The sequence below is a fragment of the Ahaetulla prasina genome, chromosome 3 (assembly GCF_028640845.1).
Source record: "Ahaetulla prasina isolate Xishuangbanna chromosome 3, ASM2864084v1, whole genome shotgun sequence".
In the NCBI taxonomy this organism is placed as follows: Eukaryota; Metazoa; Chordata; class Lepidosauria; order Squamata; family Colubridae; genus Ahaetulla; species Ahaetulla prasina.
The window spans coordinates 49,568,053-49,585,928 of NC_080541.1; the positions used below are offsets into that span (position 1 = coordinate 49,568,053).

The 17,876-nt window shown below is 36.0% G+C and overlaps 1 protein-coding gene and 1 long non-coding RNA gene across 6 annotated transcripts in view; one reads left to right on the forward strand and one right to left on the reverse strand.

Annotated features, from left to right (window-relative positions):
- Positions 1-17,876, forward strand: part of RB1CC1 (RB1 inducible coiled-coil 1) — a 74,456-nt gene that overhangs the window by 55,241 nt on the left and 1,339 nt on the right. For 2 of the 5 annotated variants that reach the window (XM_058174895.1, XM_058174898.1), the window contains 7 exons: positions 3,119-3,272; positions 3,913-4,021; positions 4,112-4,352; positions 6,174-6,228; positions 9,300-9,347; positions 15,720-15,778; positions 17,316-17,452. In XM_058174895.1, the coding sequence (XP_058030878.1) occupies positions 3,119-3,272; positions 3,913-4,021; positions 4,112-4,352; positions 6,174-6,228; positions 9,300-9,347; positions 15,720-15,778; positions 17,316-17,452 (803 nt within the window). Of the gene's footprint in view, positions 1-3,118; positions 3,273-3,912; positions 4,022-4,111; positions 4,353-6,173; positions 6,229-9,299; positions 9,348-14,850; positions 14,910-15,719; positions 15,779-17,315; positions 17,453-17,876 lie in introns of all 5 variants that reach the window. The other 3 variants (XM_058174894.1, XM_058174896.1, XM_058174897.1) reach the window with 3 other exon arrangements.
- LOC131194174 (uncharacterized) overlaps positions 1-17,876 on the reverse strand; it is a 79,318-nt gene that overhangs the window by 7,165 nt on the left and 54,277 nt on the right. The gene's annotated exons all lie outside the window — the stretch shown is intronic.

Below are 17,876 nucleotides of genomic sequence, written 5' to 3' on the forward strand. Positions count from 1 at the left end.
AGAGTGGGGTAGTGGTGGTTTTAAAGGTAGCAGCAGCGTCGGATTAAAAGGTAGCAGCAGTGTCATTTTAAAAAGACAGTAGCGATATTGGTTATAAGGGCAATAGCAGCATTGTTTTAAAAGTTAGCAGCAGATTAGCAGAAGTCTGCTTTCCAATGCTTTTCGTTCACCTGCTTTGTTTTGAAATCAACAGCAGCCTGCTTTCTGCTGTTTTTAGCTTGCCTGCTTTGTTTTGAATAGTTCACTCATCTGCTTTGTTTTGTATAGATCGGGATTTCTAACAAAACTTTTATACTTCCCGAAAGTTTTTCAAATAAAAGTTTCTTACTTTTAAGGTACTTTCCCCTTAATTTTTATTTCCCCTTAATTTTAATGTTTGAATCTTCAGGATCTTGATGGAAGGAAAGATCCACATGTATTTGTATATGAGTGGAGCGGGTGAGAAGGAAAGATCCCCCTGGGGTAGAGGCTTGTTTATATCTTTTTACCTCAGATCTTAAGCAATTTCGTGGTATGAAAAGATCTCCATGTGTTCAGGTAGCAGTAGGGTTGCTGGAGGGAGGGTGGATGGACTCAGAGGCTAAAGATGGCAGCGGCGGTTGGAAATAGCGGCAGCGGCCAGTATCAGCTGAGCGGCTCGCTGAAAATTTTAGTGGATCATTTGGATCTTTTCCCTCGGATCCCTTGGAGTTTCGCCAAAGGAAAGATAACTGTAGGTCCAGGTAGTGGAAGGATGTTTGAATACGAAGGACTCTAGATCGTGGGACAACGAAGCACCTCTTCCCTCTCCATTCGCTACCAGAAGTAGTCAGGTTCTGAGGTTTCAGTCAGGAAGCATGTTAAATGAATTTATTCACGTTATTCCAGGATGTTCTTTTTAAAATGTACCTTGTTGCAGTTTTTGTAATATCCACCTTCTGTATCACTTCTGTAAACTTAAAATAATTTTATCCAGCTTTTCATTGATGTCTATTTTTCTAAGCAGTGTTTTTCAAATATATATTACAAATAGTTAAAATTGTATCTGTTACTGAAAGATAAAATGAAGATACAGTGTTAACTATTTTATCATCTAGAGGGTTTTTTTTAACCTAGTTTCAGACAATGATAACATTTTCATAGCAAAACAGATACAGTTTTGAACAAACATCTAGGGTTTTTTGACAAGTTAAATTTTGGTTTGAAGAGAGTTTCTTACAAAAGAATGTAAACTCAACTCTTACTCAAAGATGATTTATCCTTCCACCTTTTTCCCAGATATGTTCAACATATTTAGGATAATATCTAGCATACCAAATTTCTCTTAAAATAATTACAACTCTGAATTTAAGATATTCTCACAAAAGAATGATTACTCACACAAAAGGAGACATGCGTAGACATACACATCATAGAGCATTTGTTCCTTAACTATGTTCTTTGTATTTAGATAAAATTAAATAGAATTATCCTCTGATTTACAGGTAAATTAGGAAAAAATACAGATTTTTCAGGAAACTTAGTACATTCAATATGTAATTTGTGTTTGTGTATTTACTTAGAACATCTGTATATCATTTATTTGTAAACTTTTAAAGCAGTTTACAGTTGTTTCCATTTAGTTCTGGTGCTCTTTTGTTTTTAACATTGTAGCATGCTGAAATTATGAAAATAAACTTCGACCCTAGGTTATTTTTGTCATGCACATTTCAACCCAGGACTTCAGCAAAGAAGTTACAAGGAATTTCTGGTATAATACCGGAAGTTTGATGAAAGGGCAAAGTTACAATCCAGGGCTTGTTGGAGAACTCTGCTAGTTCTCTCTGACATGGTAGAAAATGAATTCTTCTTCTTCAGATTATGATTAAAAGAGAGGGAGAACAAATATGGTATAATTTGTAAGTATTTTCCCCTGAAACAAGGTTGCAAAAATTAACGGTTAAATGTAGATAGATAAAGTAGCTCTGGAACAAACCCAGTAAGATTGGAGGTCATTAGGTTGGTTGAAACACTTTGCTCACTGTACTCTTTATGTATAGTGCTAGCAAATGTTAATCAGCTGCAGTGTATAACAACTATATTTCTACTAACAATATAGTAAGACACTGAATAAAAATAAATCAACCAAGGAAGAAAAATCCAGAGATGTTAAACCAAACTTCTTAATCAGAAATATATATTAATAGCTGATCAACTATCCAGTCAAGAATATAGGATGATCATTCTTTTTTTTCCTTCTTGCAACAATATGCTCTTAATTTTGACTCACTAGTAAATACGTTGAGTAGATGTCCTATGACAATTAAACAGCTTGACTAAGGTTATGAGTATCCACATTTAAATCCTCAAGATTAAAAAAATTCTGCAGTTGACTTTAATTACTAGCTTCATATTATAAAGATGTCTGCTCAGGTGGCATCAGGGAACAAACAATCTACCCTGAACTCTTTTGAAGAAAAAGAAAATAGGCATGTTTTTACTTCGGTTTCAAACACCTTTATGAATCACTCCGTTCTTATTGGATAAGGTGGATGTAGGAGTGCATGTGGAGATTCTCGGTCATCCAGGCCATAGTTGTCTCAAAAGTGCTTTTTTTTTCTTCAAAAGGTAACGACTGGTTTTTTTTTAGGAGGTTCGAGTTTCAGTCTCTTCTGTTTTCTGGCCAATAACATCCAGTCTTGTTCCATACATGTAATGAAGTGATCAAAGTTATTTCAATTGAATCACTTTGTGTTTATGCTTAAACTGTTGAGTTTTGAGCTACTTGTTTATTAAAGTGTCTTTTATTTTGTTGATTTTGCTTTGCTGTATACTGTTTATACAGTTGAAATGGTGGCATGGGAGACAACAGATCTAAATATAGATAACCATTGGAAAAACCAGATTGCTGGAGTTGCTGAATTCATTTTTTAAAATTGGCTTGGATTTTGTAAATAGGTTATTATTGCAAGGCCAGCACCTATTGTGTCCCAAAACATACTAACATCTGGTAATTGCTGAAGCAACTAACATTAATCAAAGCCTTTCATTTTTAGCTATATTTATGTATGCCATTTAAATGATACTGAGGTTTTGCCAGTTTTTTTTACTACTACAGGCTGATTGATTATATTCTGATTATTTTTTTTCCTTTTTCAAGTTCATTTGAATCGTCTGCTTCAAGCTTGGTTGCAGAACTTCAAGAAAAACTCCAGGAAGAGAAAATGAAGTTTTTGGAACAGCTTGAAGAATATGAGAAAAGAAAAAACGAAGAAATGCAAAACATTCGAACATCACTCACTGCAGAGCAGCAGGTGACTTCAGATTAGATTTTTTTGTCGTGGGGATAATATAAAATAATTGGAATCTTTTTTTGGTTTTGCCAGACTGGATAACAAATTCCTCAAATTTCAAAAGTTGATTATATCCTTATGTCTTTGTAGGTAAAGTATGATTGCCTGGCTTTAGGGGCAATTCCTTTTCTTTTAGAATCAATATTCCTTTTAACTGGGTCTTCACTGAGTTCTTTTACATTACTGAAGACTTGATATCCCAGGAATGGGGGACAGACTATGATTGTAAAAAAATACATATGCTCAGACAGAAAAAATGCAATGCGACTGAAACAATAGATGCTGACCTGAGTAAAGAAATCAATCATATATACAAGTCATCTTTGTACTGTATCTCTCAAATATTCATATCTAGCAAATGTTCACTTTATTTTGTGCTCATGAAGAAATGTTTTTATACCACAATTTCTAAACATCAATGTTAGTGAGAGTTAAATGCAATCTAGCAACAGGACAATGTAATGTTAGATGTGTTCCAAGCCTGTGCATCTAAAAGCTTCTAATGTGTTTTAATACTACTAAGGATTACACACTTAAGGGTGTGTACATCTACATTTTGTTCATTGTGTTACCAAAATTAATTTTAATGCTATCTTTTCAGACTACATTTAACACTGTTCTAATAAGAGAAAAGCTGAAAAAAGAAAATATAATCAATGAACTTAGCGACAAATTGAAATTGATAAAACAGCAGCAAGAAAGAGACAAGGGTAAGCATGCAATGTATTACATTAGGGTTGCATACCATAGCAGTTGTTCAGTGCAATATTAAATATAAATCATTGAAATGCCTTGCTCAGATCTGATTGAAAGTCTTTCTGAAGATCGTGCTCGTTTACTTGAAGAGAAGAAGAAACTTGAAGAAGAAGTTAATAAGCTGAAAAATAGCAATCTTGTTTCATCAACATGCTTGCCTCCTATTCTGGAACCTTCTGGAGCTTGTGCAGCTGATTTCACATCAGAAACTGAACGTTTGAGTTCTGATACAGCAGAAGAAGGAAAAATTGATTCCACACTAGAAACTAGCATGATGACTGTAAAGTAAGTCATTTTGCATTGAAATAAATATCTAAATATTACAGAATGAATGGCATATGTTTCCCCTACCCCATTTAAAGTGCTGGTCCTAAGTTTTTTTTCCTGAGTATTTTTTTATACATTTGTATCGTTATCATGCTAAATGTACGTATAAGGTTTGATTGTTAGAACATATATCTTGATTATTATTTGTTTATTTTAAAAGATAATATATTTAAAATTAGAATGCGGATCACTGCCAAATCCTCAACTATTAGTCAGATTTCATTTGACCCTCTGCGTGGAGAAAAAAGCATCCTTTTTCACTACATCAGTTTAATTTTTGCATATATTTTACGAAGTTTCAGCCTTTAGATTTATGGGGAATGTTGTTTTATATTAAGCATTTTGAACAGCAGAAAACACTGAAAGAGGTTTCTAATCCCTTAATATCAAAATGTACATCAAATGCATGTGGTGGTAGTAAAATAATATTTCATAGTTCTAACAAGCTTGCCTTAAAAGAGCTCTAATCCAAACAGCAGGCAAGAGAATGGTCAGGCAAAATACAAGGGTGGAAACTTCATGGAAGGTTTCTCAGCCAGTCCATTTCCAGAATCAGGGCTCACCAGTCAGGAGTCAAGGGGCGTGAAGTAGGAGTTAAGGATAGTTGTCATCAGTTGAGAGTTTTGAGCTTGCTGCCCTTCTTAAATAAAAACCATTCCTAGTGTTGTTCATTTAGAAGGACAAGATTCCTTCCTTGCGAGCTGCCTCACTTGAGAGTACCTCTGCCCTCCACTCTGCACAGTGGGGCCTTGCATTGGGAGGAGGTGGCAGTTTAGCCTCTTCATCTTCAGAGATGGTTACTGGTCAGCCTTATCTCTGCCTGCTCAGATAGCAATAATCTTTCCTGTAACCGTGGAGTTGGTTGCTCATTGTCAGTCTCCTCCAAATCTGAGATCAGCATGACAAAGTCATGTATAAATAGATGGACAATTGTTTCACCTGTATCATTTTAAACTGGATGATCTGTTCAGAATTTCATGTCTGGCATTAATCAATAAAGAATTTATCCTGCATCATTAAAGTTAATCCAATAAAATGCAGGCATTTTGGTACCAATAGACTTTATTTTTAAGCCCACCAATTTCTATTACTACGGATACTTTGTTCACTGATATTTTCTTACATGTTGTGCATATAATGATTCCTTGGGATTTGAAGGAATTGTCTCCTGAGAATTGAGCACAGGTATTCATTAACCCATATCTAGTCTCTTAGTCTTCAGAACCTTCTTAATAACCTACATGAAACATGTCATCCAAATACCCAGAAGTATCTTTTGCTGCTACTGGGCCTCTCAGAGCAGTGACTGATGTCTAAGCAATATTCTATTCCATTACTAATAGCCAATTCATTTGATGACATCTGTCCCATTTTGGGTTTGGTTTCTTTATCTGCCCAACTTCTAATTACCCCCAATAAGACTCTTATCTTCTCCAGAATATTTGGTATAAGAATGGCAGCTTCAATTGCTGCCGTGTATTTATCTGCGTACATGAGGCTTGCATGAAATGGGAAAAGATGAACATATTATATACACTCCACTTTTATTCATTTTTGTTTGACACATCTGTAATACAAAGTATTTAGGGTCATTTGGTCAATGCTAAACATCTGTTTGTTAATCTTTCTTGGTTGTGTTAATCTTTCTATGTTGTTATACTATTAAAAGTTCTTTTTTAACAATCATTATAAATATGTTGAAGAGCCAGACAGGTTTTTTTTTTTAAAAAAAAACTTCATTTCTTGTTAATTTTTTCTATCTTGCTTTCTTTTTTTTAGTGAAAATGTCCAGATGTTGTCTGAAGAAAAACAGAGGATAATGATGTTAGAAAAAGTGAGTAGCTTTTTAGCCAGTCTCAGTTTTTAGCAGCATTACTAGTAATGCTAGGCAATATTAAGGTTTGGAAGCCTACCTTCAACTTTTTTTCCCCCCATATATCCATTTTGTATCCAGTACTATACATGTTATACTAACAATTAAAGTAAAATGTTCTTCAAATTGAGCTAATATGCTGACTTCATGAATGTATCTATGCCAGTGTCTTGATAACCCAGTGGAAGCTGTTTACTATTGTCTTCTTCTGGGTGTTTTCTTACTTTCCTGGTTAGTCCTTCAGCTCTGTGCTAACCAGACCTAGCCCCTTTGTTTTGCAGGAACCAATCTCCACTTGCATCCATGCTTACAAGACCCGCATACATTCACAGGAGTCTGATTTTGCACTACTCTGCTTGCGCAGTTGTGTTTGCTGTTACATTAACTATTTCTGAGTTTTATGGGCATGAAGGCAGGCTAGAAATCAAAGCTGGTACTGAGTATGACTTGTGATTCCTTTTATATAGAGAAATATTTTATTTTAATTATTTTATTTTAAGGTTCTGAGTAAAGATTGAAAAAAACATCTTAGAAGAAGACCAAGAAAACCTACTTTTGTATAGTTAAAAAAAAAAAACCCATAGGAAGATGTCTGTGTAATCTTTGGGAGCCCAGATTAATTTTAAGTAGTATTTGGTTTTGATTGTTTTTTAAGGGTGATTAAATTTATCCAGTGTTTCTGGTAAACACTAGATAAATAAATAAAGATACAAAAGCTTATTTTCTGATATAGAGAGATATATGTTATGTAACTAAGGAATATTTCCATAATTCAGCAATTATTTTATATACAGAATCTCTTAAGTTTTAATAATTTCTATTTAGCTTAATTATTTAGGTATAAAAATCTCTAGTACATTTTCTTCTAAGAAAGGTTTTTTCTTCATATTCTTTCACACATTGTCTAGCATAATTGCAGTAAAGAAGTAAAGTGTGTACGCTAGATTTACCTGCTTTGCTTTCCAAACATCAGAATTTCTGGGGTGCTTGCTTACAAAAATGAAAGTTTTCTATTGCGCTCCTTCTCCTTTTATATTTGGTAATATAAATTTAAATAAAGTGGTTGGTATTTTGAGACAAACATTGTGGTTTAACAGAATTGAAATGCAGATGTATAGCTCAGATTCTCTGAAGTTTTATTGAACATCTTAGTTTGCTGTAATCATGAGAATATAATATTAGTGCGCACACGTGCACACACACACACACACACACACATACATACACACAAACATAAAGTTGAGTTCCTGAATAAGAGAGCTAAGTATTTCAGCTTGAATTTTAATCCCATGTTTACTCAGGAACAAATTTCAGTTGTTTGTTTGTTTGTTTTATTTATTTCATCAAGCATGTAATATATAACATATGTATTATTATTATTATTATTAATAATAATAATATAATTATTATATTATTTATAATTATTATTATAAATAAATAATATTATTTCATTGCGGGTCTGGATGGGGAGGAACAGGCTCCAGCTCAACCCCACCAAGACAGAGTGGCTGTGGGTTCCGGTGTCCCGGTACAGCCAGCATTCGCCCTCGCTGACTGTTGGGGGTGAAATATTGGCCCCCAGGGGAATGGTGCGCAACTTGGACGTCTCCTGGACGATCGGCTGTCTTTAGAAGAACACCTGACGGCCGTCGTCAGGGGAGCATTTTATCAGGCTTGCCTGATTCGCCAGTTGCACCCCTTCCTTGACCGGGACTCCTTACGCACGGTCACTCACGCCCTCGTTACCTCTCGCCTGGACTGTTGCAATGCTCTCTACATGGGGCTCCCCTTGAGAGCACCAGGAGGTTCCAGTTAGTCCAGAATGCGGCTGCGCGGGTAATAGAGGGAGCACCACATTGCTCCCATATAACACCCATCCTGCGTGCCTGCACTGGCTGCCGGTAGCCTTCCGGGTGCAATTCAAGGTGTTAGTGACCACCTTCAAAACGCTCCATGGCTTAGGACCAGGGTATCTACGAGACCACCTTCTGCCACCGATAGCCTCCCAACGACCTGTGCGCTCCCACAGAGTGGGCCTGCTCAGGGTGCCATCTACCAAACAATGTCGGTTGGCGGCCCCCAGAGGGAGAGCCTTCTCTGTGGCAGCACCGGCTCTTTGGAACGAGTTACCTCCGGGGTTATGCCAACTCCCCAACCTCCAAACCTTCAGGCGGGAATTAAAAACTTTATTATTTAATTGTGCGGGATTAGCCTAAATGTATTTTAAATGTATTTTAATTATAGTTTTTAAATTTTAAAGGGTTTTATGTCGGTTTTGATCGTTTTAGTAATTTGGCCAATTAATATATTCGTTTTAAATGTTTTTAAATTTGTTATTTATATTATGTGTATTTTTGTATTTTTAATATGGCTGTAAACCGCCCTGAGTCCTTCGGGAGAAAGGCGGTATAGAAATTGGATTATAAATAAAATAAATAAATAAAATAAATATTAGAACAATATTCAATTGTGCCTAATTATATTAGTTCCCAGATAAGAGCATCTATCTTTTTTCTTCCTTGCCAAAAATTATCAACTGTAAGTTTTATTCTGTCCTTTACTAATGGACTTTTCTATATGCAGTCTTTCTGTGTATGTATTTCTGACACTTTTTTTAATATATTCCTGTTTATGCTATTTTTTGACCTGTGAACTACATCAGAAATTTCTACCAAAGTGCTGAAATGCATGGTAGAATAGAATAGAATTGAATTCTTTATTGGCCAAGTGTGATTGGACACACAAAGAATTTGTCTTGGTGCATATGCTCTCATTGTACATAAAAGAAAAGATACATTCATCAAGAATTCATGGTACATCTATACATTGTGTTGTCTTATTTGGGAGTTACAAAATTTGTTCATATATGACATTTTCAGACAACAGATTTTCATTTTCTCTATTTCATGTTAAGAGGGTATGAATAGGATTACAATTTAAAATACTGGGATTGCATTTACTGGTATAAAGCTATATAATATTAATATATAATTACATATTTGGGTAAAGTAATAAAATACATCTTTTTATAGACGCTGCAATTGAAAGAGGAGGAAAATAAAAGGCTCAATCAAAGATTGGTAAGATTTGTAAATTTTATTAAAAACTTATTCAAAAGAATAGGTAAAGTCAAGTCAATTTAATTTTTAAAAAGTGTATTCTAAAGACTATACTGTTCTGAGGGAAGGTATTCACTGTATTTTAGTTTTAAAGGAAAATGTTAATCAATAAGTTAGAAAAAATAGAAAAAGATCTGTTCCTTCCTCCTGCTTTTCACTTTAGCCTTCTTAAAATTAAAGGGTCAGTTATCAACACAATACTGGGAATTAGGAATAGACATTTGACCTCTTGAATCATAGTTCACAACTAATGATAGTGACTGAGAAGGATCATCAGATAACACATTTCGATTTTGTGGTTTCACAACAAAATTAAAGTTGATCTCATGGATTTAAATAACTTGCTTTCCAATTTTTAAGACTAGGGACTTTTCTCAACTATATTTAAGTTGTAAATCCCAACAGAACATTTGGAAACATCTAATGTCTGATTCAACAAAGTATTTGATTAGTAAGAAACGCAACAAAGAAAACTTTCTCTCTTCTCTCTCTCTCTCTCTCTCTCTCTCTCTCTCTCTATATATATATATATATATATATATATATATATATATATATATATATATATATGTAGGTCTTTGGTTGTTCGGGTTTTCTCCCGTGTAAAATTAGAAGTGTCTTGGCGACGTTTCGACGAAGTCTCATTCGTCATCTTCAGGCTTCAACCGTGCTTCTGGGAGCAATGTGTGATTGCAGCTGTTTCTTCCTTTTAACTGCTAGTGGGGTTTGAACTGATTGGGTGGGAGCTTGGCTGTGCTCTGATTGGATGGGGTTTTTGTGCTCTGATTGGCTGGGGTGTGTCCTGTTTGGGTGGGGGCTTGGTTGTGCTCAGTTAGTCTGAGTTGCAGGGGATTTGAGCTGGTGAGCTGCATTGCTGTTGTTTGGCTTCGTGTTTGTGGTCGTGCTACATCTTCATAGTGGGTGTCTGTCTGCTGTATGTATGGATTGGAGGGTTTTGAAATGGCTAATGTTGCAGCTGCGGTCTGGCTTCTGGTCCTTGGTCGTGCTTCCTGATCAGTGTGGGTTTGGGTCTGCTTTCTGGGTGGATGTGTGGTGGTGACATCCTGTGTGGACCTCGTGAGTGTGGGTCTGGTGTCATTCCTCGTGTTAGGGACTCGTTTGTCAATAAGGGCGGGTTTCCAAATAGCTGGTAGGCGGGAGGTATCATCTCGTTTGTTCATGCTGTGTGGGCATTTTTCTATCTCGATGGCTTCTCTGATTATTCTGTTGTCAAAGTGTTCAGTTTTGGCGATAGTTCTGGTCTTTTTAAAGTCAATAACATGTCCTGTGACTTTAAAGTGTTGGACCAGGGAAGAAGTTGGTTCCTCTTTTTTGACTGAATTCTTGTGTTCTTCAATGCGTGCACTTATTCTTCTGTTGGTTTGTCCGATGTATGTGGTGGGGCAGGCGGTGCATGGGATTTCATATACTCCTTGATTTTCTAACTCAATTTTGTCTTTGGGGTTTCTTAGGATGGTGGATATTTTTCGGTTTGTGCAGAATGCTTTCTTGATGTTGTGCTTATGGAGGATCTTGCTGATTCTGTCTGTGGTGCCTTTTATATATGGGAGGAGGGCTGTGCCATTTTCTTGTTCTCTGTCTTATATTTTAGTGGGGGGTTCTTTTTGGATTAGCTTGGTAATCTTTATTTCTTTGGAATCCATTGGATGTTAGTACATTGGTGAGAGTGTGTAGTTCGGTTTTTAGGTGTTGTTCGTCAGCTAAGCATTTTGTTCTGGAGATGAGTGTCTTGGCTACGGAGTTGATCTGTGTTGGGTGGTGGTATGAGAGTGCGTGTAGATAGCGGTTTGTGTGTGTTTTCTTCTGGTAGATGGTGTGTCCTAGGGAGCCATTGGGTTTCCTGTAGACTAAGACATCAAGGAAGGGAAGTTGGTTGTTAACTTAAGTTTCCATGGTGAACTGTATTTTGGGGTGTAGGCTATTGAGGTGTGTGAGGAAGTTGTCAAGTTTTTCTTTCCCGTGTGGCCAGATTATGAAGGTGTCGTCTACGTATCTGAGCCAGAGCTGGGTTTGGGATCAGATTTTTCTAGAGCTTGCAGTTTTTTCTAGAGCTTTTTCTAGAGCTTGCAGCAACCCCCACTAGCAGTTAAAAGGAAGAAACAGCTGCAAGCACACATTGCTCCCAGAAGCACGAAGCTGAAGCCTGAAGATGACGAATGAGACTTCGTCGAAACGTCGCCAAGACACTTCCAATTTTACACAGGAGAAAACCCGAACAACCAAAGACCTACATACAAACACCCGTGAAAACCTCAGAAAACAAATATATACATACATACATACATACATACATACATATGTAGGTCTTTGGTTATTCGGGTTTTTTCCCGCGTAAAATTGGAAGTGTCTTGGCGACGTTTTGAAGTCTCATTCGTCATCTTCAGGCTTCAACCGTGCTTCTGGGAGCAATGTGTGATTGCAGCTGTTTTTCCTTTTAACTGCTAGTGGGGTTTGAACTGATTGGGTGGGAGCTTGGCTGTGCTCTGATTGGATGGGGTTTTTGTGCTCTGATTGGCTGGGGTGTGTGTCCTGTTTGGGTGGGGGCTTGTTTGTGCTCAGATTAATCTGAGTTGCAGGGGATTTGAGCTGGTGAGCTGCATAGCTGTTTGAGCTGCAATTTGCTCCCAGAAGCACGGTTGAAGCCTGAAGATGACGAATGAGACTTCGTCGAAACGTCGCCAAGACACTTCCAATTTTACACAGGAGAAAACCGAATAACCAAAGATCTACATACAAACACCGTGAAAACCTCAGAAAACAAATATATACATACATACATACATACATACATACATATGTAGGTCTTTGGTTATTCGGGTTTTTCCGCATAAAATTGGAAGTGTCTTGGCGACGTTTTGACGAAGTCTCATTCGTCATCTTCAGGCTTCAGCTTCGTGCTTCTGGGAGCAATGTGTGATTGCAGCTGTTTTTTCCTTTTTAACTGCTAGTGGGGGTTTGAACTGATTGGGTGGGAGCTTGGCTGTGCTCTGATTGGATGGGGGTTTTTTGTGCTCTGATTGGCTGGGTGTGTGTCCTGTTTGGGTGGGGGCTTGTTTGTGCTCAGATTAATCTGAGTTGCAGGGGGATTTGAGCTGGTGAGCTGCATAGCTGTTTGAGCTGCAATTTGCCCCCAGAAGCACGACGCTGAAGCCTGAAGATGACGAATGAGACTTCGTCAAAACGTCGCCAAGACACTTCCAATTTTAGGCGGGAGAAAACCCGAACAACCAAAGACCTACATACAAACACCCGTGAAAACCTCAGAAAACAAATATATACATACATACATACATACATACATACATATGTAGGTCTTTGGTTATTCGGGTTTTTTCCCGCATAAAATTGGAAGTGTCTTGGCGACGTTTTGACGAAGTCGCATTCGTCATCTTCAGGCTTCAGCTTCGTGCTTCTGGGAGCAATGTGTGATTGCAGCTGTTTTTTCCTTTTTAACTGCTAGTGGGGGTTTGAACTGATTGGGTGGGAGCTTGGCTGTGCTCTGATTGGATGGGGGTTTTTTGTGCTCTGATTGGATGGGTGTGTGTCCTGTTTGGGTGGGGGCTTGTTTGTGCTCAGATTAATCTGAGTTGCAGGGGGATTTGAGCTGGTGAGCTGCATAGCTGTTTGAGCTGCAATTTGCTCCCAGAAGCACGACGCTGAAGCCTGAAGATGACGAATGAGACTTCGTCGAAACGTCGCCAAGACACTTCCAATTTTACGCGGGAGAAAACCCGAATAACCAAAGATCTACATACAAACACCCGCGAAAACCTCAGAAAACATATATTTTTATATATATATATTATATATATATATATATATATATATTTTCTGAGGTTTTCGCGGGTGTTTGTATGTAGGTATATATATATATATATATATATATGGATTTATATTAGCTTTATTTAAAAATATACAAATGTGCAGTGAGTAACTTAAAAATAGTTTTGCCACTTCTTTAGCAGTTACCACTACTGCAGGTAGCCCTTGTTTAGTGGCTGCCTCATTTAGCAACTGCTCATTGGTACAACTAATAGAAAAGGCAGACCAGTAGATAACTTGGGGGTCCTGTTGGGAGTCAAGGTTCCTGCTCAAAGAATGGATGGCAGCCATATCTAGGAAAGTCTTTGCTCAACTTCATGTTGTGCACCAGTTACGCCCTTTCTTGGATAGTTCCTAAGCAAAAACTTCCTGTACTTTATTTGAATTACTAAAGCAACCAACATACCGACTGCACATTTTCCTGGTACAATATTAAGAAACCAAATGAACTTGATCATTATGTGCCATCAAATCATTTTCAACTCCTAGCGACCACTATGACTTTTTCTGTAATGATTGATCTCTATCTAAGCTATCCTTTCAAGTCTTCCAGCTCATCATCACTGTAACTGAACAAGATGGCAAATGTTTTTAATTAGGAAGATTTCTGAAATATATATATATTTTCTCAGCTCAGGTTTGAGATATACCATCAGTTTAAGGATTTAAGTTCATTTCAGGATTCTATTGATGTCAGTTTGAATCGAATCTCCTCCAGAGTTATTTGAAAAGGATCTCTTAATTTTTTTTGTAGGTCTGATTTCATGACAGACATATACTCTAGGTTCTCTAAATGAGAAATTCTAAAAGGGTTGATAAAAAGGTATTAATCACAGCTGTATGTTTTAAATGAATCGTATGTATTGTTATTGCTGCAAACAGTAAATCAGCCGAGATTGGGGTTTTTTTGTACCATCCTAATTAATAAATCAGAAAAATATTTCTACTCTGGCACTTCATGTTTTGTAGATAATTGAAGCATAAAAATGGAGTTGGCAAGCAATCTGGATAAATACAAAATATAAGTTATAATGTTGGATGTATGATTGAAGAAAAATGCATTGACATTCATAAAAGCATAAAGATGCTTAAAAGTCAGTTATAATAGTAATGACTAACTTTCTTTATCTTCACATGATGAAATTGCTTTAAATTTATAATACATTTTGTCCAGGAGTGAAATCTACTTACCTTCCTTACCGGTTTGGAAGTGCACGTGCCATGCACGCGTCGTTCGCTTTGCTTGCTTGTGTGTGCGTTACATGCACGTGCAGACCTTCTGCGCATGTGCAAAACTTTCTGTGCATGCGCAGAAGGTAAAAAACACATTGCTTCCTGGTTAAAACCAGGAAGCAATGATGCCCTAGGTGGGTGGGCAGAGCTTTGCTCCGTCATCACTACCGGATCGCTGAACTACTGGCCACGATCGCTACTGGATCATGCAATTCAGGAGCATTTCACCCCTGGTTTTGTCCAAACAGTAGATATAAAGCATACAAAGCTATTTTTTCTTTTTTTATGTCAGTCTGTGACAAGATTAATAAATAATCAACCTATGCCTAGAACATGCTTTATTGTATTTTCTATACTAGGAAAATAATAGTAATGTTACATTTTTCAGATGTCTCAAAGCATGTCTTCAGTTTCTCTAAGACATTCTGAAAAAATTGCTATCAGAGAGTAAGTATACTCTTGTTGTTAATTGTAAAATGTTTTTAAATGAATCGTATGTATTGTTATTGCTGCAAACAGTAAATCAGCCGAGATTGGGGTTTTTTTGTACCATCCTAATTAATAAATCAGAAAAATATTTCTACTCTGGCACTTCATGTTTTGTAGATAATTGAGCATAAAAATGGAGTTGGCAAGCAATCTGGATAAATACAAAATATAAGTTATAATGTTGGATGTATGATTGAAGAAAAATGCATTGACATTCATAAAAGCATAAAGATGCTTAAAAGTCAGTTATAATAGTAATGACTAACTTTCTTTATCTTCACATGATGAAATTGCTTTAAATTTATAATACATTTTGTCCAGGGGTGAAATCTACTTATCTTCCTTACCGGTTTGGAAGTGCACGTGCCATGCACGCGTCGTTCGCTTTGCTTCCTTGTGTGTGCGTTACATGCACGTGCAGACCTTCTGCGCATGTGCAAAACTTTCTGTGCATGCGCAGAAGGTAAAAAACACATTGCTTCCTGGTTAAAACCAGGAAGCAATGATGCCCTAGGTGGGTGGGCAGAGCTTTGCTCCGTCATCGCTACCGGATCGCTGAACTACTGGCCACGATCGCTACTGGATCATGCAATTCAGGAGCATTTTACCCCTGGTTTTGTCCAAACAGTAGATATAAAGCATACAAAGCTATTTTTTCTTTTTTTATGTCAGTCTGTGACAAGATTAATAAATAATCAACCTATGCCTAGAACATGCTTTATTGTATTTTCTATACTAGGAAAATAATAGTAATGTTACATTTTTCAGATGTCTCAAAGCATGTCTTCAGTTTCTCTAAGACATTCTGAAAAAATTGCTATCAGAGAGTAAGTATACTCTTGTTGTTAATTGTGAAATGTTTTTTAAATTAAATTTGTCTTAAAAATAATATCACTGTGGTCATTAATACAGATTAAAATCAATATGTCTGAAAACTATTGAGTAGGTTAATTATTTCCATTTGTTTATTTACAAAAACTTGAAAACAAAAATTGAATCCCTTCCCTGCCACTACTTTTTAAAGACTTAATAAAAGTTACCATGCAGTCTTTGTTGGGATAGATACAAGTTAACTTAACTTCAAATTCTACAAAAATTTGAAAACAAATTCAAAAAGCATGCATATGTACCTACACACATTGCTAATTACATTTCCTGCCATCAAACTGCTGACACTTATATCTATTATTGGTTAAAAAAACCTTAACCACTTTTATAAAACCTTGAAGGCATCCAGAACTCTACATGAATCCAGCAGTTTTGCTGTGCACTGAGTAAATTCAATTGAGAGATGCATCTAGCTCAGGCATCCCAGTTAACGACTTCCTGTAGAAATTTCCCTTCTGTAAAATGATACATGAAAGGAATGCAACAATCCAATTTTTTGCTCTTCTATGTCTTTATTGATTCCAAAACCTAGCCGATAAAAAAACTCTCCAGTTGTTTATTCTTTCCCTATTAGATTATGGCCAGTTGTAGGTAATAATTGTTATTGATTGCTACTAGGAATTACAAAATTTCATCCTTTCCAAATATCCTTCTCTTAGAGAATCCAGCATTCTTATTACTTCTGCTACATTTTCTTGCTAATAAAATCACTAAGGACTATTTTTGAATCCTCACTCATTATTCATAGAGATGCATCTTTCCAGGTGGAACAGTGAAATTAGAATAGAAGCTGTTTATGAATGTTTTGCCATTTTGTGGTTTTCCCTGGATCTTGAATTTAGTAATTAATTTATTTTCTGAAAAGTTTAAGAAAATTTAGATATATGATTAAGGTTAAACAGTTAAGTGTTCCATGGCTGTTGCTTGTTAACATGAGCCACATGAGTAGTGTTGTTGTTTTTTTAATGTAAGAAACATGGAACTTCTTGCTTATCATTTACTATATATATAACATTATTAACCCAATAATCAGACCACTAATCAATGAAAACTTCATGCTTAAAGCACTGGGATTTCAAAATGATTATCTTTCATTAGCCTATATTAATATATATCAGGGTTATACATATGCAAACTTATTTTATTTTTTATATTTTTGTGTACTCGATAACTGTGATTTGAAATACGTCGCACAGTGTCATCTTGGGTTACCCACCTACCACTCCACTCCTGTACTTTACCACTCCTGTACTTTCTGTATTAAAAAAAAAATTCTTAAAATTATGAGTTTACAAAGGAATGTTTTTCAGTTCAAACCTGGATTTCCTGATTTACAGTATATTTCTATGGACCACAAAAATAAATACTTAGGATATAATCTTGTGTTTGGTTACTTGGGATTTTTCTTTCAAGCAAATACATATCTGCTCAATATTGTATTTTATTGCCTGCTTAACTTTTTCTTTTTTTAACTAGTTTTCAGGTTGGCGATTTGGTTCTCATAATCTTGGATGAACGTCATGACAACTATGTATTATTTACTGTTAGCCCAACTTTGTATTTTTTACACTCAGAATCTCTTGCAGCACTAGATCTCAAACCAGGTGAGTGTGGTAAGTGTCATCACCTTGGAAAGTGTTTTTATGATATATTTAAAAAATGTTTGAGCTATTGTGTACTTATCAGGATATATACACACATATATTTTATAATTATGTATAAACACATGAATACAGCTAAGTAATACTAGAAACTTAACTATTATGTTTAAGTAGAAGTGTTTAATGCACAAATAAATATGTCATAATGTTTTTATTGTAATATAATATTTTTTGAAGTCTTTATACTATTTACAGATAGGAGAGATGAACAATTATTTGTCCTTTATTGCCAAAATAGTATTACAGATATGGAAGTTTTTCCCTATTAAATGGTTAAATACATAGCCATATAACCTTGAACAGTATTATAAACATTAGTGTAGTTGGTAGTTGTGTGTATGTGTGTGTGTGTATATATATATATATGTTTTCAAGT